Source organism: Sceloporus undulatus, chromosome 2 (genome assembly GCF_019175285.1).
Source record: "Sceloporus undulatus isolate JIND9_A2432 ecotype Alabama chromosome 2, SceUnd_v1.1, whole genome shotgun sequence".
NCBI lineage: Eukaryota > Metazoa > Chordata > Lepidosauria > Squamata > Phrynosomatidae > Sceloporus > Sceloporus undulatus.
This window is the reverse complement of record NC_056523.1, coordinates 330,714,742-330,738,689: the sequence shown is the minus strand read 5'-3', so window position 1 is coordinate 330,738,689 and position 23,948 is coordinate 330,714,742. Positions and strand designations below refer to the sequence as shown.

Here is a 23,948-nt window from a genome sequence, read left to right as displayed (position 1 = left end):
AAAAACCACTGGGCCTGTATTTTTGGCACATTATGTAAAAGATCTTTTGCAAGGGTTGTGAAGAATGTAAAAGGTAACCATTTTTTAAAATCTGGGGCCTGAATGTGTGTGTGTGGTTTGTATCTTAAAAACCATTCCTGTCTTTCATATAATTTTATCTCTGTTAGCTTCACACACACACACACACACACACACACACACACACACACACGAACATATATCTATTTATGTGTTAAATCCAAAACATTCATTTCTCTCATGACATAGCCAAGCCAGGGTTCAAACCCTAGTTTCCAGGGTCATAGTTGAACACTCCAACCACTGCACCATGCTGCCTTTGGTCAGAGGCAGAAACCTAACAACCGCAAATAGTAAAGTCCCAGTCCATTAGCTCTATATTTAGGATCCCCTGCAGTGGCTAAGATGTAGTATCTTCACATCCAGGAATATTCAGGGGTAACAGTGTTGGCCATATAGCAAAGTATAGCAACATCTAAAATCCACAAAACAGTGATACCTTTGATTGACCAACCAAGATATACAAAATACATGATGCAAGCTTTTGAAGCTCCACTGGCTTCTTCATCAGGAAAAGGTTTTAAGAATCATGAAGGAGAAAATCACGACTGAGCAGGGATTATAGCCTAGTGCTCAAACCACTACACCATGCTGGCTCTCTCTTCGGTGCTGCTGTGCTTTCACGTTCTTTCTGATTTATGGTGAATGGTGAAACTATCGTGGGGTTTTCTTGGCAAGACTTGTCCAGAGTGGAGTTTGCCTTTGCCTTCCCCTGAGGCTGAGAGAGTGTGACTTACGACATTCCTGGAATTTGTTAAGATGTTCTCTCTAGCAATCTCTAGGTCCTCCAGTGCTACTCTATGGTCAATTTTAACCCAACATCGTACTGAAGGACCTAGAGCAGTGGTTCCCAACCTGTGGGTTGGGACCTCTTTGGGGTCGAACGACCCTTTCACAGGGGTCGCCTAAGACCATCGGAAAACACATATTTGCATGTAGCAATGACAATAATTGTATGGTGGGAAGTCACCACAACATGAGGAACTGTGTTAAAGGGTCGCGGCATTAGAAAGATTGGGAATCACTGACCTAGAGATTCCTAGAGAAAACACTCCACTAGGCATTTGTAGCTCCTCTGGTGCAATTCTATGGTCAATGTCTGGCAGATGTTGACCGCAGAGATGCACTGAAGGACCTGGAGATTCTCTCAGGTAAAAACATAGGTTTTTGTTGTTGTTGTTATTTGCAGTTTTTCCACATTCACTGAGGTCTTGTGCTCCTAACACCAGAGAACATGGAGGGATGAGTGTAACTGCAAAGCCATGTCGGCTGGGAGAAACTGGGAGTTGTAGTTACTAACAATGAACTTTCCCCATATTGTCAGTAGGTTTTAGTAATTCTGCTTGTCTAACAAGCATTGGCAAGGGGACTTTTTTCAGCGCTTTCTTTCCATTACTGTGGGAAGTCTTATTTTCACTTTAGCAGGCAGACTTTTTCAAAATGTAGCATGAAGCTGGGTTTTCTTCTTCAGAGAGACCTCTAGTAGCCTTTTAAGTTTCCTGTTCTGAAAATTACAATAGCTAGGCAGTAAGCCCAGCCGAGTTCAGTTGCTTAGCTTTTGGCTAAGGGTGCTGCAGATGGTGCTCTGTGTGTCAATATTGTCTGTTTTCCACCTTTTCAAAGCTCTCAGCAGTGGTTTTGCACTTTGCTCCCTGTGTGCAGTTGCTTCGTGCAGCTGTTTTGCATATCTGTGCTGCCATTACGTTGTTCGCTAGCTTGCCTTGGGTGTGTTTCTCTGGCTGCTCTATTAATGATATGAAAATAAAAGTTGAAATGCAGAGAACATTCTCTTTGCAAAGGTGAGGTTTTGCATTGTGTGGAATGAGCAAAAGTGCAGCCACCGGCACAAGCACACTCTTCTTTTTGTAGGTGCTTCTGCCTTGAAATGGGAGATCCTGGAGAATCTCTTGAAGATGCCCTCTTGTTCTCCTTGGATGATCTTCGTGAGGATAACTTCAAGAGGTTCAAGAACAAATTGTGCTTCCTGAACATAGAAGGGAGGCCCCGGATCCCTCGGGGCAAGCTGGAGAATGCTGACACTGTGGACATTGTCCACCTTCTGCTGGAGTTCTATGGTGAGGACGGGGCCAGAGAAGTCACCGTTGAAGTTCTCAAGATGATCAACATGCGGGATTCTGCTACCAAACTCCAGAAGTGGAAATGTAGCGGTAAGAGATGATCTGTAGGAAAGTTGCAATCTTCTCGTGGGGTTGTTTTCCTATGAATGTTGGGGGAGAGTGACCAGATGTCCTCCCTTTCCAGGACATATCCTACATTCCAACCTTCTGACCAGGAGGAATTTCAAAATGTCCATCATTTTGAGTGTGACTAAGAAGCATGGATGTATATTAGTGCTTTTAGCACTTATTTTCTAAAGTCATGCATTTTTCTTGAATGCCCAACATTTTGCAATGCCTTGTCCTCCTTTGCAGTAAGGACATCTGGTCATCCTGTATTGGTGGATCCCCACCAAGTGTGTCACTTGTTGGGGAATTAGCCTTGAGACAGGTCAGGTAACATTTTTAGGATCAGAGCACCTATATATACCAGTATTAATGCAAGACTCCAGAGCTGGGCAAACTAAAAAAGATTTTTTTTTTTTTGGAAAAATAGCAAACTCCATTCCACCCCCCCCCCCCCCTTCCAGGCTTGTAAGTCCAGGCTGCTTACATCACAATGATGGACGTGCCTTTTCAACTGGGGCAACTAGTGGGAATGACAAAAAGAAGCGATTTCATAGAGGTAAGAAAAAAAAACCTTTCATAGTGAGAACAAGGGTCCTTTTGGAGTAGAATTCTAAAAGGGAGCAAGAGTGAATCAAGGTTGGATTCAACCTACAAGTGGGAATGACCCCTTAGATTTTTGGACAATAGTTTCCAGTGTGCCAAACATGCCCAGTGAACATGCTAAGGTCCAATGGGCATGCTTGGAAAATTTGAGATTATCATTCCAAGAATCCATAACCAGCATGGCCACTGGTTATTCTGGCTCAGAGAGTATTAGGAACTGTACTCTTAAAAAGTGAAGCAAGTACTGAAAAGCATGTTGAAAGCAGAAAACAGTTAGGAGACAAGCTCCACATCCTCTGAGATGATCAACTATTTATTTGGTTTCTAAAAACAGCCCAAAGCATTTCAGCCTCAATAAGAAAAGCCCTTCTTCAAAGGACTTTCACAGAAATCACTGGAGTTGAAAATGCTCTTCAAAATACAAGACAATTGAGTATAAAAATACTCACTAATCATGTCAAATACTCAATGGTCCTGTGTCTTGGAGAATCTTAAAAAGTAACCAATTCTTGCGGGGATGGGGCTTTCATGGATACTGATAGCCTTCTTCAGGGGAGAGCCATAGTATGCATAGAGCATAGGATGAGCATACCACCGAGCTGTGGTCCTCCTGATTGTGACTCTGTGTGATTCAATTAGATCGCAGGAAGAAATACAAACGGCACATCCAAGATAAGTTCTGGTACATCCCTGATTGGGTTCCCACCTTGGCCTGAAACTGAGCTTCCACGAAAGATACACAGAGCTGCTTCTCAGCTGCAGCAAACCCCATCCTGAAGAAAGAGTCCATGAACTGGTGGCTGCAGAGAGGAAGCACTGGGAGATGGAGGCTCATCCAGGCAGCTGTCCAAAATTTGGCCTGGAGAAACTGTTTGATCCAGATGCCGAAGGGAAAAGCTCGAAAACAGTTGTGTTGGTTGGGCCTGCTGGGGTGGGCAAAACCACATCTCTGTGGAAGTTAATGCTGGATTGGGCCTCAGGCAAATTCTGGCAGGCCAAGTTTGCCTATGTCTTTTATGTCTCCTGTAGAGCGTTTATGGATAGCAACCAAACCATGAGTCTGGTTGATCTGATAGTCAACAGCTGCTTTCCAGGAGCTCTCCTAGCCGAAGATATCTTGATGAACCAAGACAACCTCCTCCTCATCCTTGATGGATTTGATGAACTTAAGCACTGTGATCTTCCAAGTGAAGTGCCCAGTAGTGACTTGCATAAAAAGCAGCCTATAACATGCTTGTTGATCGGTCTACTTAGGAAAAAACTCCTTGCCAAATGCCATCTCCTTGTGGCCACGAGGCCTGGGTCCCTGGGGTCCCTCCTGCAGTATCTGAGATCGCCACGGTGTGTGGAAGTGCTGGGATTTCATCCAGCTCAGAGGAAGGAATATTTCCAGCGTTTCTTTGAGGACAAAGAAGATGGCACTCAAGCTTTTGAACTTGTAAGAAGCAATGAAACTCTTTTTAGTATGTGTTTCCTTCCTGTTTCGTGTTTGATTATTTGCTCAATCTTCAGTCAGAAATCCCAAAGGGATCCCCTTAAAGATATCCCAGACAGTGCAACGGTCACAGATATTCATTCCTGGCTCCTCTGGAAGTTCCTGGGGTGTCATTCCACGCTGACCAATCTGGAAGGCCTGTGCCGCTTAGCCAAGGATGGGCTGATCCATAAGACAATCATCTTTGAGGAAGAAGTGCTCAGAGAACATGGCTTGGAAAATCTTTCTGCAAGTTCAGGCCTTCTCCTTCAAGATGCCCACATAGCAACCAAATACAGGTTCATCTACCTAAGTTTCCAGGAGTTCTTTGCTGCCTTGTCTTTCTATCTTCTTGACTCAGATGGGAACACCATAACATCTTTCCAAGATCTGAATGAAGTATTTGGAAATAAGAATAAATACAGCAGTGACTGCCTCATGCTTGTCCGTTTCCTTTTTGGCCTCTCCAGTGAGAAGAGGCTGAATGTCCTCCAAGAAAGATGGGGTTGCAAGGCATCCGGGAAAAGACATTGGCAGGAATTGTGCAGATGGATGGAGCAGGAAGCTGAACATCATTCCTTTAAGAGCAGAGAGAAGCTGCTTGAACTGTGCCATTGCCTCTATGAGACAGAGGACCTCCAGTTTGCTAAGAGCATCATGGAGCATGTTCATGATCTAGACCTCAAGGACCAGCTCTCCACCAAGCTGGATTTTGCAGCTGTCTCCTTCTGTTTACTAGCTTCTGATTCTCTCCAGTCACTTCGTCTCTCTGACTTTGAGTTGTGGCCTGATGCATTTGGACAACTCTTACCAGGACTATTGAAGCCTTCTGAGATCCAGTAAGTGCATCAGAAAGATCCAGAAAGGATCTTAATGATCTCTGTGAGGGGCTCAAGTGTCTTCTTTGATTCTCTTTTGGTCTTCTAGCCTTTAATGCTGCCTTCTTATTCACCCCCATTCCCATTTCACCATCCTAACACAGCAGTTAACCACCCATTTGGCTCCTCTTCCTTTGAACCCACCTGAAATGGTCATTTGTGTTGCTCTTTGCATCCTTTGTGAGTAATGATATAAACTTAAATAGTCATAAATGTCATTCACAATGGCCAATGGTTGTAAATGTCATTCACGATACTCCATGGCCCTGTAAAATACTCAGTGGTCCTATGTTTCAAAGGTGTTTCAGCACATCAAAGCACTCTGATGAACCACAGTGAAATTTCCAATACATTGGGACTTTGTGCAAATGGTTTGGTTGGGAGGGGGGATGCCAAATCTTTTTGGTACAGAACCTCAGTGTCTGAGATCCTACATCAGCTCATCTGGTTCCATGTTTCCCCTTAACCTGGCAGTGGTCAAGCCTTGGGAGGGGCTGCTTCTGCTGCGTTCCATGAAGGTAGGAAGCAGGGGAAGAAAATGGAAGGCGATTTAGAAAATGAAGATGCCGCTCATAGGGGGAGGACCCAAGAGTGCTCAACAATGGCTCCTTTTCATCCTGGAGAGAAGTGACCAGTGGGGTCCCACAGGGCTCTGTCCTGGGGCCAGTGCTATTCAACATCTTTATCAATGCCTTGGAGGACAAAACTGGGGGCATACTTATCAAATTTTCAGATGACACCAAATTAGGAGGAATAGCTAATACTCCAGAGGACAGGATCAAAATTCAAAATGATCCTAATAGGTTAGAAGACCTAAGCCACGTCTGACAAAATGAATTTCAACATGGAGAAATGCAACGTACTGCACTCAGGGTGGAAAAATGAAATGCACAGATATAGGATGGGGGACAGCTGGCTGAACGAGAGACTTATACATGTGAAAGGGATCTAGGAGTCCAAGTAGAACACAAATTGAACATGAGTCAACAGTGTGATGCGGCAGCTAAAAAGGCCAATGCAATTTTAGGCTGCATCAATAAAAGTATAGTGTCTAGTTCAAGAGAAGTAATAGTGCCACTATATTCAGGAACCCTCCATCAAAGCATCCCCGACAGATGGCTATCCAGCTTCTGATTAAAGACCTACAAAGAAGGAGACTCCACTACACTCCGAGGAAGAGTGTTCTACGGTTAAACAGCCCTTACTGTCAGGAAGTTCCTCCTAATGTTGAGTGGAATTTCTTTTCCTGAAGCTTGCATCCATTGCTTCATTGTCCTATTTTCTGGAGCAGCTGAAAACAAGCTTGCTCCCTCCTCAATATGGCATCCCTTCAAATATTTAAACAGGGCTATCATATCATCTCTTGACCTTCTTTTCTCCAGGCTAAACATCCCCAGCTCCCTAAGTCGTTCCTCAAAGGTTTCCAAACCCTTCACCATTTTAGTCACCCTCCTTTGGATATGCTCCAGTTTCTCAACATTTTTTTTAATTGTGATACCCAGAACTGGACACAATACTTTTATTTATGCAGCCTAGAATCACATTGGCCTTGTTAGCTGCCGCATCGCACTGTTGACTCAAGTTCACCTTGTGGTCTACTTGGACTCCTAGATCCCTTTCACATGTAGTTTCATTCAGCCAGGTGTCCCCCATCCTATATCTCTGCATTTTGTTTTTCCGCTCTAAGTGCAGTACCTTACATTTCTCCCTGTTGAAGTTCATGTTACTGTGTCACTGTATTTAATGGGACTCAAGCATCCACAGATTTTGGTATCCATGGGGGATGCTGGAACCAAACCCTAGCAGATACTGAGGGCTGAGCACAGGGTGACCAGATGTCCTCCTTTTCCAGGACACATCCTACATTTCAGCCTTCTGCCCAGGAAGAATTTCAAAATGTCTTCCATTTTGAGCATGACTAAAAAGCATGAATGTACAGTTATAGTGGTGTTTTTAGCTTTTATCTGGTAATGTCCTACATTTTTTCCCTGGACGCCTTACATTTTGTGGTGTCTTGTCCTCCTTTGTGGTTATGACATCTGGTCACTCTGGCCAAGCAGTACAGATGCAGGAATGGACTTGGCTCAATGCTGCTGCTAATGCTAATTTCTTTGGTGTGCTAGAGAGCCCTGAAGAAATTAGCATTAGCAGCAGCGGTGGTGGTAGAAACCTGGGAGAATGAACTTGCCACCCATACCACTGCTGTGGGCAGTTTCATAGAATCATAGAATCATAGTGTTGGAAGAGACCAAAAGGGCCATCTAGTCCAAGCCCCCTGCCATGCAGGAACTCACAAACAAAGCACCCCCAACAGCTGGCCATCCAGCCTCTCTCCAAAGAAGGAGAATCCGCCACTCTCCGAGGGAGTGTGCACCACTGCTGAACAGCTCTTACTGTCAGGAATTTATTCCTAATGTTGAGGTGGAATCCCTTTTTTCTGTAGTTTGCATCCATCACTCAGGGTCCTAGTCTCTGGAGCAGCAGAAAACAAGCTTGCTCCATCCTTGTTTCATTTCATGATTATTATTTTGTGTGTGTGTGTGGGGGTGTATTAAAAAATGATTGGCACCAGGTGTCAAATACACCAGCTACAAGACTGGTTTCGCTGGCAGGCTTGGCAACTAGTTGGCCACTGTATGATCACAGTGTTACAATAGATAGGCCGTTGATTTGATTCAACATGGGTTTATTTTATTTTATTTCACCTTTTCAGGCTGAACCGTTGTGGACTGACAGCTGCCATGTGCAAAGATCTTGCTTCCATTGTAGTGGCCAACTCGAATCTTACCAGTTTAGATCTGTCTGAAAACCCACTGGAGGACTTTGGCATAATCCAGTTATGTGATGGACTACGCAATCCACACTGTAAACTACAGAGTCTCTGGTAAGGGACGCACTCTTCCCCACAATAAATTTGACCTTCCAAATCCAGAGTAGGACCAGGTTCTGAAATGGGAGATAAAACTCTTAAGTGTTTTGCTTTTGTTTTATTCAAAATCCCTTTGCTCTACAATATTATTCCTGATGATTCTATGCACATGAGTTAAGAGCTCCCGGGGGGGGGGGGGGGGGACTGAAGCATGAGTTGAATTAAGATTCTTCTTGCCAAGAGTCCAACTGTAATTGAGAACAAGGAACCGGCTTCAAGTGTATCTGTCTGCCTTGCCAGCATTTAGGAAGTAGGAGGCCCTTCCCGCACACCAAGTACCATTTAACTCTATGGAACCCATTGCCACTGGATGGCGTGACAATTGTTATCAATTACCTTTAGCCAAGATCTTATATTGGGATTGTACAGCATAAACTTCCTTATATATATGCACAGCCCTTGTGCTGAATGGCAACAATGTGCAAATGACTGCACACCTACAAGTAAATGCACATTCATGTGTGCATGTGGATGCACAGTGGCACCACATGTGCAGCTATGCTTCCAAGATCTTGAATACAGATCTTCCACATTGGGCAAATACATCCAACAGCTTCTGCATTGGAACTTAAACATGCACATAATTTAAACCTCTATATTTAACTGGATAAATACATGACAGTATTCATGCTGTAACCTTAGATGCATACTCAAAACATTTCAAATATATTATTGCAGTCATCCTTAGACACATCTTATAAAAAGGACTGGTACAGATATACCTCAGTTAACAAACCCTCTGATAGTGAAGCTCCTTTTCCAAAGTCTTTGAACACCTGTCAAACCCCCAGTTCCTTACTCTCTGTCTACCTGGATGCTTTTAGCAGCATTGGCATTGGAAGGATGGGCAAAGGAAGGCTGGAGAAACAAAAGCTTCCAGTGATGGGTGCAACACCCAGTCTGCAGTAAATAATGCAACAAACCTTGAGCTAGGAAGAAATGGGATTCTGCTTTAGCTTATCCCACTGCAACTATCGTGTGCCTGCCTACACAACATACAAGGTAATCAGCAGCTGCCTCTAGATTCCCTTACTGAACATGTAGGGACAGCAAAACACACAAGAGAAAAGGGGAGCTTGCTTCACCAGCTACTCTCAACACATTAAAGAAGCATAGATCTGTAAGTTTGGCCACCAATATGGAAATCATAACTAAAGTCAAGTGGTTAAAGAAAGGATGCATCTGTTGTTGTTGTTGTTGTTGTTGTTGTTGTATGCCTTCAAGCAGTTTCCGACTTATGACGACCCTAAGGCATGAGTGGGAGGGAAGATTTGTTTTGTCTACTTATGCAAAGCTTATCCAACCTGACTTATCATGGGGTTTTCTTGGCAAGTTTCTTCAGAGGAGATTTGCCATTGCCTTCCCCTGTGTGACTTGCCCAAAGTCACCTACTGAGTTTCACGGCCGAGCTGGGAAGGGAACCTTGGTTTCCAGAGTCTGAGTCCAACATTCAAACCACTATACTACACTTCCACAGCTATATTGCAGAAATAATGCAGTTTGACACCACTTTAAGTGCTGTAGCTCCATCCCATGGAATCTTGGTAATTATAAATCCCAGGCTTCTATAGGATGGAACCATGGCAGTTAAAGTGGTGCCAAAGTGCATTATTTCCACAGTGCAGATGCACCCAAAGTCATCCCTGCCTGAATCTATTTTGGAAAGCGGTCTGTAAAAGGTTACGGGTTTGTTTGGTTTTATTTACTTATGCAAAGATTATCCAACCTGATTGCATTGTTTCACTTGCAACTTTGTTAGTTTTGAATTAGAAAGTTTGCTGGGACATGTGCTCTTTGTTTTTGTGATGTGAGGAACCTATCCCTATTCTTACCATGCTTTTTTGTTTTTTTTTTGCCTTTGGTACCAAATTTTCCACTAACAAATTAATCCCCATGAACACACCCACTCGATTCACCAAAGTATACTTCTGCTATTAAACACACACACACACCAGCTGCAAATTTTTTTATAAGGAAATGGTGTGTATGAGCATACAACGTTCCCAACAAATGCAACCTCACGCCTCATGCTCATCACCCTGTTATCCCAGTTTGAGTCAATATGTTTCTCACCACCAAATGCTGGGGAAGTTCCTATGGAATTATAATTATCTGAACTCCCCTTATTACATGGATCTCCATCATAATGTGTGTCCTTAACAAAATTCTCTGAGCTGGCCATTTGTCAGGAGACCTAGAGTTGCAGGGATGGACAACATGCAATCTATGGGCTACATGCAATCCCCACAAATGCTTTTTTGTGCCCATCCAGTACTATTCTAAAAGAATAAGGGCACCTCTGGTTGGCCATTTTGAAATGAACTAAACATTTAGCAACTGATATATGTTTTTGGAAACTGGAGACAATAACTAATGAAAATGAGAACTCTGTAAAGGAGAAAAATAGAGAATGGATTCTGAAACTTAAAACTTTAGCACCAGGAAACTTGAATGAAGATTTGGAAATACAATGCCTAATGTAAAAAACAAACAAAACCAAACTAGAATAATTCTAGAATAAATGGGTAGAGATTAATAACTGTTCAAACCTATTGCATCAGCTATGTAAAGTGGAGCTGAGTAACTTTGGGGACAGATAACATCATGTATCTTTTCACTGGTTTTCCTCGATGGAGCCAATTTTTAAAAATCCATCTCTCTCCTCTCTTGCCAACAGGTTGCACAGCTGCCATCTCACGGCTGCTGCATGTGAGTCCCTTTCTTTGGTCCTGGCATCTAACCAGTGCCTTACGGAGCTTAATCTTCAAGACAACCACTTGGGGGATGGAGGAATGCAGAAGCTATGTGTGGGGCTGAAGCAACCACAGTCCAGGCTACAAAGCCTCACGTAAGTAAGCAGCAGTTGTTGGAAGAGGCAAGACAAGAGTAGGTCCAGCAACACTTGCACAAAGGGTGATGTACCTACACATGATGGTAGTGGTTGATTCCAGAGGGAACAGAGATGCAACTCTGCTTGCACTGATGGTGCATGCGCTTTGCATGGGAAGGAGTGGACAGAGAGGGGTCTTCCTCAGGTTTCTTAGACCAGTGGTTCTAAGCCTTTGGTTCTGCAAATGTTTTGGACTTCAGTTTCCAGTATCACTGACAATTAGCCATGCTGACTGGGGCTTTTCCAGAGGAGGGTGATCCAAATGGTGAAATATCTGGAAGGTATGCCATTTGTAGTTTGGTGGTTATTCAGCCTGGTGCCTCACCAAACTACAGATCCCAGGATTCTGTAAGATAGAGTCATGGCAGCTAAAGTAGTTCCAAACTACTTTATTTCTGTAGTGTGGATACACCCTGTCACGCTACACAGTTATATCACTTCCAGACAACATCAGTGGCCATGGCTGCATCCTACAGAAAATCAGGATTTACAGTTTCCCAGAGAGCTCACCTGGATGCTAAAGTGCAACCAATTTTTCATCAAAATTTATTTTAGGGTGTGCAAAGCTGCTCCAGGACCCTCCAAAAGGCTTCCTTATGGCCTCATAATTCCCACTCCCATTGTATTAACTCAGAATGGGTATTATGTTCTCACCACATAACATGGTTTTCATTCCCAATGATAGTCTAATCAGAACCATCTCTTTCTAGTGTTCCTCATATGGGTTATTTCATTTAGCTTTACAACAACCCTGTAACTATTATAATCTCCATATTGCTGACCCAAGATGCCATCCTGTGAGCTTACAGTTGGGGCAAGAGTGATGCCCAGGCTCCCCTATCACACTGTGCTGCTGCTGCTGCTGCTGCTGTTGTTGTTATTGTTGTGTGCCTTCAAGTCATTTCCAGTTTATGACTGAGGAGAATCTATCACTGGGTTTTCTTGCCAACATTTGATCAGAGGGGAGATTTACCTTTGCCTTCCTCTCAGGCTGAGAGAGTGTGACTTGCCCAAGGTCATCCAGTGGGTTTTCATGGCTGAGTGGGGATTCAAACCCTGGTCTCCATAGACATAGTCCAGTGTTCAAACCACTATGCCACACTGGCTTCCCATGATAAAAGGGCAGGATAAAAAAAATTAATTGAAGTGTTTTAGATCTCAGAGTTTTTTGAGTTTTTGAATATTTGCATAATGAAATATCTTGGAGACGGGATCCAAGTCTAAACTTGAAATTCATTTCTGTTTTGTGTACACCTTATGTGTACAGCCTGAATGTAATTTTATATACAGTACAATAGTTTAAAAATATTTTTGTGCATGAAAAAAAGTTTGTGTACATTGAACCATCAGTAAGCAAAGTTGTCACTGTCTCAGCCCCTCATGGGGACAACTTTGCATTTTGGAATATTTTGGATTTTGGAATTCCAGATAAGAGAGAGGCAACCTGTATTGTAAATTTTCTAGGTTCTACAATTTGTTACCTATGAAAGCCTGGGACAAATTATATGAGTTAGTCCTTTGGTTGCCATGAGTTTTGTCTCTTTGCTTTGCAGGTTGCACCTCTGCGGTCTCACAGCTGCGGCTTGCACAGATTTGGCCTCCGTCCTGGAAACCAGTCAGACTCTGACGGAGCTTGGCCTGGGGGACAATAATTTGGGCAATGAAGGCGTCAGGCAGTTGTGTGTTGTGTTGAAGAAGCCACACTGTAAACTTCGGAAACTGGCGTAAGCAGGGCTGGTAGTTCTCTGTCAATCACAAAGGGATTTTTCATGGTGTTAGTGGTCCCTACAATCTTTCATCCCATTTCCTGCAGGGAAGGCTTTGATTGAGGGACAAAGCAAGATTTGGTCCAAGACTGTCAAGAAAATTTGTGGCTGCAAAGCTTGAATTTTTTTTGTATTTATTTATTTTGTTTTATTTTTACACTGCCTTTCTCTCAGAAAGGGACCGAAGATATTGTTGTTTTAATGTATGTGACTTTATATTGTTTTTATTTGATGTTTTGAATTGTTTGTATTGTAATGTGTTTTTTAAAAGTTTTTATTTGTGAGCCGCCTTTCTCCCAGAAAGGGCCCAAGGTGCCTCACAAATAAAAACATTTTAAAAACCGACAACAATAAAAACATTTTAAAATATCACATAAAAACAACATGAAGTTAGTTTAATGTGGGCTTTTTGGGCTTTGAGGCCGTGTTCTAGAAGAGTTTATTCCTGACGTTTTGTCAGCGGCTGTGGATGGCATCTTCAGATGCTGGTGAAATGTCAGGAATAAACTCTTCTAGAACAGGGCCTCAAAGCCTGAAAAATCTATCACAAAAAGCTATGGATGTCGGCCATGAAAGCCTTCGGCTTCACAATATAAAGTTACATACATTAAAACTGCAATGCCCAGCCCATATAACAAACACCCCATATGAAACCCATCCCATGATTATTTGTTAAATGCTTGCCTGAATAAAACCGTTTTTGCTTGCCGACAAAAGGAAAGCAGGGAGGGGGCAGCCTAGCTTCTTAGAAAGCAGCTAGAGCTAGGGGATGTTGGGAGTTGCAGTAAAAAAACTTTTCCCAGGCTCTAACGACAGTATTCCTGTTATAGATTTCCCACGAGGGAGAGATGCTGTCATGCAAAGCCTAGCCTCCAATTGTGGTCCAGGCAAGGATATTATGACTCTTGAAAGATGAATTATTTTCAGTATAATTGGCATCAATCTGAGGATTTCCAGGTTTCTGTTGCATCAGACCAGTGTGGATCAACCAGCTGTGGGTTCAGAGATCTGGGCTTCATCATCCAAAAAACCTGTCTAATGGACAATGACCGGGGGCATCTACACTGTAGAAATACTGTACACCACTTTAACTGTCATGGTTCAGCCTTACAGAATACTGGGATTTGTAGTTTGTCAGCCACCAGCAGTCTTTGGCAGAGAAGGCTCAACACCTTGTAAAACTAGAAATCCAGGATTCCATAGAAAGGAACTATGGCAATCAAGGTGGTGTCAAACTGCATTATTTCTACAGTGTAGATGCACTCCCAGAGGGAGGTCTCTGTGGAATAGCACTGCTGTGAAGTGCTGCAGGTTCAGAGAAATGGGCCTCATCGTCTGGAAAACCTGCCTAAAACACAATGATCTAAATTAGGTTTCGGGGGAGGTCTGTCAAGCAGCGATTTGCAATCTGCTCCAGCTCTCCTTTGGATGCCTTCGAAATGGAAAGGTAATGATCTCCTTTTCTGATGGTTGAACTTTTTTTTTCTTACCATCTTCTTTCCTTTCCAGAGTGACAATGCGACCTCTAAACCGAATCACAAGGACAAGGCTTCAGACAGCTGCTTCCATGCATCCTGAGATGACTGTGACTGCCTATTATTCACCCAGCTACCTGCCTCCTCCAGGTGAAGAGTAAAGAGCATGTTCTCACATTCTCAGTTTAACATTCCAGCATCCAAAATGATGTCTCACAGAGGGGAAACCACCTGCCATGGATGAAGAATTAGCTTACTTGCTGTTCACCGCTATGATCTTTGGAATAGCGGTATATAAATAAAACAAATTATTATTATTATTATTAAGAAGCATCTGCAGACACCCTCCAACCATCTTGGTTTGACAGAGACAGTCTCAGTTAATCCTCTACCATCCCACTTTTACAGCTGCTTTTCAAATGGCCCAATTTCTCTTTCCTCCTCCCTTTGTCCTCGGCTTACGTCAACTACTGCAAACGGAGTTCAAAATGCAAAAGTAGTTTTAAAGAATTTGAAGTCCAAATGCAAATGCCATCTACACTACTCACCAGATCTTGCTCCGTCTATTTTGTGTTTCCAAACCTTAAAAAAGAGTTTGAAAGGAAGGAAAGTTTGAAATGATTCCGAGGCGAGAGCAACAGCAGAACAATATTTCAGTGACCAGACATCAAGGAGGGAAGAATTGGAAGAGTTAAAGAAACTTCAGAAATGATATGTCCAGTGCATCAGATCTTGAGATGACTATGTGGAATAGCCTGTATGTTTCATAGCTCCCGGTCATTCCCTTCTTGGTCAGGCCAAGAACTTTTCAGCACAACACTGAGTGGATGTGATTGATTTTTCCCCTTCCCAGCAGATTCAGGCAAACGCAAACTGCTGCAGCCTCTCCTAGCTTGTCTGTTTTTCCTTCTTAATACCTTTTTTGCCATTTTGAACACATCCACCAGTGGCCATCCTTGCTGGGTGGGTGATGGGATGTGGTCCTTTCCTGGCAGGGGAGATACCATGACCATGAAGGTGAGGTACCTCCATTGCAATGTCCCAAGGTGAGGTTCATCCATCGCACTTTGGATGTGCTGACTCCTGTGATTTCTCCAAATGTGGAAAACCAAACTGCATAATTTGTGATAGCTGCATTCCAAAACTCACTTCCAAGCTCTGCCATGGCTCATGGCTGTGGAATTCTGGGGTTTATAGTTTGGGGAGATATTTACCCGTCTCGATCCAAGAGTGACCCAACAAACTGCAAACCACAGGATTCCATAGCATGGAGCCATGGCAATTAAAGTCGTCTCGACATGCATTTATTCTGCACCCTGGAGTCCAAATAAACTCAAGTACTGGGCAAAGCAGAGTGAGACTGCCACTACACTGCACAAATAATGCAATGTGACACCACTTTAATTTCCATGGCTCAGTGCTATGGCATTTTGGGGGTTTGTAGTTTTGTGGGATACTTAGCCTTCTCTGTTGAAGAGTTGTGAGTCCACAACAAACTACAGATCCCAGGATTCCATAGCATTGAGTCACGGCAGTTAAAGTGGTGTCAAACTGCATTATTTTTGCAGTGTAGATGGGGCTTGAGATGTCAACAAGTCTCGGTAAATTTACCCCAAGCAAAACCTTGTCTTGAAGCACACCTTCTGACTCCAAATAATCTTGGAAAGTAACACAGTACAATAGGCCCTTGGCATCCGCTGGGTTTGGTTCCAGGACCCTCTCTGGATACCAAAATCCATGGATGTTCAAGTTCCATTATATACAATGGCACTTATATCATGTGTCCCTTATATACAATGGGTAAATCAAGATGTACATTTTGGATATTTTTTTTAAGGGGGGGGGATTTTCAAGCTGTGCATGGTTGAAAAACAGCACAATAAAAACACTTACATATGTAACACACACAGTTATAGGTAACACACATATATATATAAGGGACACACACATAACACATACCATATATACTTGACTATAAGTTGACCTCATGTATAAGTTGAGGGCAGGTTTTGGGGGCTAAAATCATGGAATTTTATATGACCCATGGATAAGTCAGGGATAAAACTTAGGTCCATGTAAATGAAGGATATAAAGGGTGAAGCAAAGGAAAACAATGCCAAAGAACTTACAAAATTCCAGCAGTTATGACTATTTGCCTTCATGGGGTTGGATGGATGAGTGAGTGGAAGGAAGGAAGGAAGGAAGGAAGGAAGGAAGGAAGGAAGGGGGGAAGTGTTCCCAGGGCAGAGTGAACTCTTCCCTTTCACCAGAGAATGAGATGTGTGTGTGTGTGTGTGTGTGTGATTTAAAGTACAGTACTTACTTTGACCCATGGATAAGTCGACTCAGGTTTTTGGGGTCAATTTTTTAACCTAAATTTCTAAACTTATACATGAGTATATAACAATACACACACACACACACACACACACACACATATAACACACATATATATAGGGTTGCCAAAATTCTCTACTAAAAACCAGGACAAAATGTAGGACAACATTTAGACCAAAATATAGGACAATTGTAGGATAAAATTTAGCCCCAAATGTAGGACATTTAAGAAAAATGGAGGACCTTAAATGTCTTACATTTTGGGCTAAATTTTATCCTACAATTGGCCTATATTTTGGTCTAAATGTTGTCCTACATTTTGTCCCAGTTTTTAGTAGAGATAACACACACTCACATATATATATCACTCACACACACACACATATAACGCACATATATAACACACACACTCATATATATATATATATATATCACACACATATATATAACATGGTCACATATATAACACACTCGCATACAACACACATATAACATGCATATAACACACACATTCACATATGTAACACACACATACACTCACACACAACACACAAACTCATGTGTAACACATACACAAATAACATGCATACAACACACACACACATATATATATAACATGCATATAACACACACATATATATAACACACACCCACACACCCCCGGATGTATATAAAACACACACACACATTGTGGTAGATTGGTTAACATTCAGAACTTTACTTATGCTCGGAGGTTAAGAAGCAAAGGCTGTTGTTCTTCCTGCCATGTCAAATGTTCTGCTTTGGAATGTAAACAATTTGGAAATGGCTCCTAGCTTAAGAGTCAAACCCAAATAAGAGGAAGCACTGCATAAACAGTTTGAGGACAGCGAAACAAAGCATATAGATAAGGGCTTGATTGATGGGTTCCATGAGAGATAGAGACGTATGTTAGGTGTAACATTTGAACATCCGATGAATACACAGAGGTGTGAATGTTTAATTCAATGTAACCAACGTGACTTGTATTTCTTTTGTTCAAGATACTATAACGACTTGGTTCATTCTAGAACCGAGGACCCAGACATTTGGAGGCACTTCCTTCTGGGGGCAACGCAGACCCTTCCTCTCCAATCTGCTCCTTGGTGGGTTCTGGTTAAAATCCTGGTTTTAAAAGAATCCATAGCCTATAAGGACATCTAGAGCATGTTTGCTGGTGAAAGCGCAAAGCAGCCCAGTGTGCCCACGGTGCCCAGAGCTGCAAGGGAGCATGCTCAGGTACGTTGGCCATCATCTGCAGGCTCCCTTTGGTTTTATTTTGCAGCCCAAATACTAATCATTTTGTTTGTTTGTTTATCTCTCTCTCTCTCTTTCTTTTCTTTTATTGCTTCTGGACTAAACTCAGTCCAGAAATCATCATTGACTCGCAGTCGCAGCAGCGCCCCCTGGAGGTTCCCTGCCTAAAGTGCGCCACCAATAGGTGGGGTGGGCGGGGCAGCCTCTTAGCCAATAAGAGGGCTAGGCGGGGCTTTCTCTCTCTCTCTCTCACTCTCAGCCCCGCCCCTCGCGGAGGCTTAGCTTCTTTCTCGATTAAAAACGCCGCTCCTAGAGTTTCTCGCGCAAGCGCAGTCGCTTTTTCTGCCTTCCTCAAGCGGGCTCTGTGCGCATGCGCAGGAGTGCCGGCGGCGGCGGCTCTGAAGGGAGGAGGAGTGTCGCCATTTTGTGGCGAGGGAGGAGGAGGCTCGGTCGGCTGCTGGGTGAGCTAACAGGGCTTTATTCCTGGCTTGGGGGGCCCAGAAGCCACATTGAAGAGGAACTGGCGCTTATTGCTCAAAGGATAAAGAGCGAAGGGTGCCTCTGGGCATGTGCAGAGTGCTACCCCAGCATTCAACACTCTGCACATGCTCAGAGGGGGAAGAAGAGTTTCTTTTTGGGAATATAGAGCCTTCTTCCATCCATGAGTTCAGAAAATGTAACTTTTCCTAGCTGAGGTCTCAGTCTGCACTCTGCACATGCCCAGAGGCCCCTTCCCTCTTTATTCCTTTCAGAATGAGGCACCACGTTTCTCTCATGTTAATAGTTGAAAATTAGCTACTGTTGTTTTTATATTATATTTTTTATAATTATATATATTATTATATACATTTTTATATTCTTGCTGATACTGTTGTGTAAAATAATAAATGTTTGTTGTATTTATATACAGTATATATATATATATATATATATTCTTTATATATTCTTGGATATATTCTTATATTATGACATATATTCTTATATCCTTACTGATGCCGTCATGGGAAATAATAAGTGCTTGTTGTATCCATGCTTCAGGCTTGTTTCTGCTCCCTTTCCTCTCCATCAGAGTCAGTCATGGAGAACTATCGGAAGTCCAAGACTGTGGAGAAGCCCTCTCCTCTTCCTTTTACCAACTTGCCCTCTGATATAATTGAAATGAAAGTGAAGGATGGCAGCAAAATCCGGAACCTGATGGGCTACGCCTTTGGCAAGATGGAGTCCGACGCTATGAGGCAGGTCCTCTTCAGTGGCGCCGGCAAAGCGATTAGCAAGACGATCACCTGCGTGGAGATCATGAAGCGGAGGATGAAGAGCCTTCACCAGATCACCAAAGTCTTCTTCAGGCAGACAGAGGAGATCTGGGATCCCATCGTGCCGGAGGCTGGCCTCGACCCTTTGACTGTGAAGCGGAATATCCCTGCCATTTGCGTCCTTCTCAGCAAAGATCCCCTGGACACTAAGGAGCCAGGATACCAAGCTCCTGGATGCTTTGATGCCTTCTGGTTGGAAACACTGAAGTCAGAATCCCAGGGCCAGGCTAAGAGGAAGCAGGGCGGAGGAAGAGGGGCCGGCCGGGCTGGAAAACACCCGCGTTCCGTCGGACGGGAGGACGCCTACAAGAAGCCCTGAAGAAGCCAAGCTTCAGAATGCCGGCAGTTGTCTGCAGAACCAAGGAAAGCCAGACCATTTTCAGCTTAATGTTCCAAATGCTGGAGATAGTAAGAGAAGAAAGTTATATTTGGGAAAAAGGACAGAAGTGTCTGAATGTATACATTAAGTCATTTTGGATGGATTGAACGTGGTGGTCTTGGAAGCTTTGGGTCTTTCCCTTACTTGATGTTCCCGGATGCGCTCAGTGGAGGCTTCAGTGTGTTGTGTGAAGTCTGTTCAGGACTGGAGTACTTGAAATGTCATTGACAGATAAGAAATGCAGGATCTTATTCATTGGGAAGAACCTACATCTGCTTTCACAGGCCTTTCTTGCCTTCTTCTCTGGTACAAGGATGGCTAATGGAAATGACTTTTCCCCTCCCTATCATCTGGATGCTCTCTTGCAAAACTCTTGAAACAAGAGTTTCATACTTTACTATCTTGTCAAATTGCATTACTGTGGGATAGTTTATCAGATGCCCCCCCCCCCCAAGTGGTGAAAATTATTTCATTGGGGCTGTGAAACTTCTACCAACCCCTTGTAGTTTGGAAGTAGCGCAAGACTTTTAAATAAGTTTCAACCTTCTTGGTCATTGAAAAAAAGGGGAATCACAATCTGATTCAGCATAAAGATGAGGAGGTGGTTGTCAGATGTGCTGGTTGTACCTGTTGGATTGTGCCAAGAGACGGTTTGATAATGTCCTTTAATGAGTTTTTAAAAACCCAAGGTGTCCCAGAAGCTTGTAAGATTTAAGAACTATAGACTGGTGGTCCTGAAATTACATATATTTTTGTTAATAAAGCCAGGGGCAATGTATATTTTTTGCTAAGCAGCTTTGTACTTTTCTTCAAGGCAAAGTTTCCCAGATCCAGTGTTTCTTTTCTGCTGTCTCTGAACACATCAGTCCCTGCTTTTCCCTCCTCTTGAGTCTCCAGAGGAACAGAATTTGTGTTCTCTGATCTCTAGATGAGGGACCCATCTGGTTTTCAGTGCTCTATATCTGAAAGGAGCTGGTGCTCAGAGGAAACTACTTTGGGGCTGGGGATTTGGTTTGTAGGCATTGTTTTTTTTTCCTTTCATCCCACTCCCTTGCTTTGAAAAATATTTGTAGTAGCTGATAATCAACATGCCAAAAATTAAACAGTGGTGCCTCGGGTTACGAAAGTAATTCGTTCCGCGGCCGCTTTCGTAACCCGAAAAGCCTTCGTAAGCCGAATTGCCATAGGCGCTAATGGGGAAAAGCCGCGATTCCGTGCGAAAAAGCCGAAAAAAGCACCAAAAGTTTTTTCGTAACCCGAAAAAACATTCGTAACCCGGAACAATAATTCCCTATGGGATTTTTTCGTATCCCGAAAATTTCGTAACCTGGGTATTTCGTATCCCGAGGTACCACTGTACTAAAATTAATATATACTTCATAGTCATTTTGAGACCTAACATTTGATTATCAGATAGCATGGACAAATATTAAACAGGGAGTCAGAGTCTTGAGTTATGCCAGGGATGTAGCCGGGGGGGAGGCGTCCTTGGGGTCCGGACCCCCCCTTCCATTAGAAAAATGAATGGTGTGTGCTGCTGCGCCACTGTGCCCAAGCCCCATTATAATGGTGGCACTTACTCTGGACCCCCCCTTCCTAAAATCCTGGCTACGTCCCTGGTTATGTGGGAACACTTACTCTCCAAGACTCCTTGTCCTCCACTGCATGTTTAAGTGCTGTGAATGCATATTTGTGATCTCCCTAATTGAGTTCATCCATCTAGCATGCGGCTGCCTTCTCTTTCTGCATCCTTCTACCTTACCTAACGTTATTTTCTTTTCCAGGGAGTCATGCTGTCTTATGACATGACCAAAGAAAATGTAGCCGAAACAATTTATAATACAGGTTTTAAATAATAATCACAACAGCAATGGCAACCTTATTAAAAACATTAATTTAAATCACTTTTGAAACATTTCAAACATAGCATTCAGGATAAAATAGCACCTGTTACTACAAGACCCTTCTGTCAAGCCCATGCCTAAACAAAAAGAGAGATAGCCAAGCCTCTCATGGGAAGGAATTGCACAGTTTGGGAGGAGCCACTGAAAAGAATCTCACAGAATCTCTGATGGCAGTGGGACTGAGAGAAGGATCTTCCCAAGGACTCTTTAAAAAGTTAAAACTCATATGGGCAGATATATTTTCTCAAAAAGTCTGAGTACAAGCCCTGTTTGACATTCAAACTGTTGCTCCTGGTCTGTTCTTTCCTGCCAGCAATCCATTCCTCTGCTCTGTTGCTCAGGTAGATTTTGCCCTTGGTTGTCCCAGGACAGTAGGAGCAGCAGTCCTGAAGTAAGCATAAGCCCCAAGATAAAGACTGGAATCCTGTTGCTTTACTTACACTGGTGTAATTATGCTGGAATACGTGGTGGGAGCAGAAGGAAAAAGATCACAGGTGCATCAGTCAGGAAAGTATGAGAGAAATAGGCTGCTCAGGGCCAGCAGATTTTGTCTGCCTTCCCTTGCCACCATTGCAGGACTCTGGAAAAAGTGTTATCAGCAGGATTCCAGCCAAGAGTTTCCTTGAGAAGAATGCATGACAACATGTCAAAAATGGCTGGGATACCTGCAGTACTTTTCCAAGTTTTCAAACAGCAATCCCTCGCTGCCACCATGGAATAACAAATGATAATGGTGGTGTGATGTAGTAGCTAAGACTACACTGATGAGCCACTCATCAGGAAGTCCCAGAATTAAGTGTTCCCAGGTCAGAATCTTTACCCCTGGATCCCAGAAAGGAGCTGGGGAACGAGATGGAAGCTGAGAGAAAGTGGCTCATTTACTTTGAGTGATTATTTTGAGGATTGCAATGCCATAAGAAGTGCTTTTAAACATGCAGCGTAATTGCCAAAACACAGGCAAAGAGCACTGAAAATCATGGCAGGCATCCTGTTGATGTTTCATGTGTACATATGTTCCCTTACACCCACTGGGTGATGTTGGGCAAGTCACACACTCTCAGCCCCAGAGGATGGCAATGGTAAATCCCCTCTGAAGAAACCTGCTAATAAAACACCATGGCTTGACTTAGGGTTGCCATAAGTAAAAATAATTTGAAGGCACACAACAACAAAGGTTCCCTTACAGGTGCAGTCGTATCCTTTTGGCTGTGCTGCAACATCCACATTCAGTTCATGGTTGCATAAGCAGAGTTCTGCAGGTGTAGCTTCTACATATGCATTTTGCACATTCTTGAATGGCACATAACTACTCATCCTTGCCTTCAAGGTCCTCTTTGGTTCTGTGGGATTGTGAAAGCGGCAAGTTTGTATCCAGATACACAGCTGATTGCACATTGCTGGTATTCAGCAGTAGGGCTTTGCAGTGCAACCACCACATGACTGTAGAGATATATTGTGCAAGAATTATATAGAATCTCTGTTTATGTCTTAGCTTAATTGGTGATGGCAGAGGATGCAGCCGGTGTTCAGGCTTGAAAACCTTAATTCTAAGGGGAATCCAGGGGATGGAAAGAGAAGGTTTCTAGGAATGGCCAGCAGTGAATGTTAATGTAAGTTGGCAAAAGCATTTTGTTCTGTTGCCTTACCCCATTAGAGGGCGTTCTGTACTCTCAATGCACTAACTTGAAAACAAACCTTGATTAATTCCTGCTCTAGTTACCCAGGAAAATGCCACTGCTGATTTATGGCTTTAATAAGCAGGCTTTGTTGTTTTACACCATCCCTGAGCGCAGGTGAAGGAAGAAGGAAGCCATCCTTGGGTTTTTTTCCTCTGTAGAATACAAAACCCACAAGGTAACAGACCCTGTTGTAAGATGCAATTTGAGTACCACATAGAAGAGAGCTTGAGTCCACAGATAAAGCAAGATGGAATTTGCCTCTGGACAAGCAGCATGCAAATTTGGGGCCGTAGGGCGAACCCAGGCCAAACAGGTCCATGGGTTTTACAGCCCCATTTGCTTTAATGGTGCTTCAACCCAAAGACTCAGAAGGTGAGCAGGACAGGAAGGATGATGCCTAGTAAATAAAGTAAATAGAGATAACCTAGCAAAGGTGAGTAATGGGCCCTGGTGATAAGAGCCTGGTTCTGACAGTTGGAGGAGACTGGCAGACCTCAAGGAGGAAATGGCAAAGTTTTCAAGCCAAGCTGAGAAGAACTTTGCAGTTCCTGCCCTTGATTTTCCTACCTTTCATGACTCTACAAAGAAGAACATTCTGGAAATTCAGATTGTTGTTAACTGATTTCAAGTCAATTCTGCTTACGGCAGCCCTGTGAATGAGACCTCCAGGTCATCCTACCAACAGCCATGCTCAGGTCTTATAGAGTCAAGGCCTTGGCTTCCTTGGTTTGAGTCTATCCACCTGCAATGTAGTTTTCCTCTTTTCCAACTTGCTTCTACCT

The 23,948-nt window shown here is 43.2% G+C and overlaps 3 protein-coding genes and 1 non-coding gene across 11 annotated transcripts in view; all 4 read left to right on the top strand.

The window, feature by feature from the left end:
- Positions 1 to 23,948, top strand: part of LOC121924166 (myogenesis-regulating glycosidase-like) — a 718,305-nt gene that overhangs the window by 266,878 nt on the left and 427,479 nt on the right. The gene's annotated exons all lie outside the window — the stretch shown is intronic.
- LOC121924162 (NACHT, LRR and PYD domains-containing protein 3-like) lies at positions 1,755 to 14,599 on the top strand. Its single transcript, XM_042455323.1, is given in 7 exon segments — positions 1,755 to 2,246; positions 3,507 to 3,557; positions 3,560 to 5,180; positions 7,933 to 8,103; positions 10,826 to 10,996; positions 12,592 to 12,762; positions 14,314 to 14,599. Coding segments are annotated over 7 exon segments (2,595 nt in total). The 5' UTR covers positions 1,755 to 1,963; the 3' UTR covers positions 14,441 to 14,599.
- On the top strand, positions 14,469 to 20,374 carry RPP25L (ribonuclease P/MRP subunit p25 like). Of its 5 annotated transcripts, none has more exons than XM_042455352.1 (3): positions 14,469 to 15,325; positions 17,639 to 17,740; positions 18,961 to 20,374. In XM_042455352.1, the coding sequence occupies exons 1-3, from the start codon at positions 15,316 to 15,318 to the stop codon at positions 19,521 to 19,523; spliced, it is 675 nt and encodes a 224-aa protein (XP_042311286.1). In that variant the 5' UTR covers positions 14,469 to 15,315; the 3' UTR covers positions 19,524 to 20,374. The 5 variants fall into 5 exon arrangements, with proteins under 5 accessions (XP_042311286.1, XP_042311287.1, XP_042311289.1 ...); XM_042455353.1 differs by having other exon boundaries at positions 14,506 to 15,296; positions 17,639 to 17,873; positions 18,930 to 20,374; XM_042455355.1 differs by having other exon boundaries at positions 14,507 to 15,296; positions 17,639 to 17,873.
- LOC121924493 lies at positions 15,260 to 15,416 on the top strand. Its single transcript, XR_006102627.1, has one exon. It is a non-coding gene; the product is annotated as a U1 spliceosomal RNA (small nuclear RNA).

Excerpts from the sequence above, each read along its gene's own strand:
- RPP25L (XM_042455352.1), top strand. Across the intron at positions 17,741-18,960 it reads CCTCTCCAATCTGCTCCTTG|AGTCAGTCATGGAGAACTAT; the intron begins GTGGGTTCTGGT and ends CCTCTCCATCAG.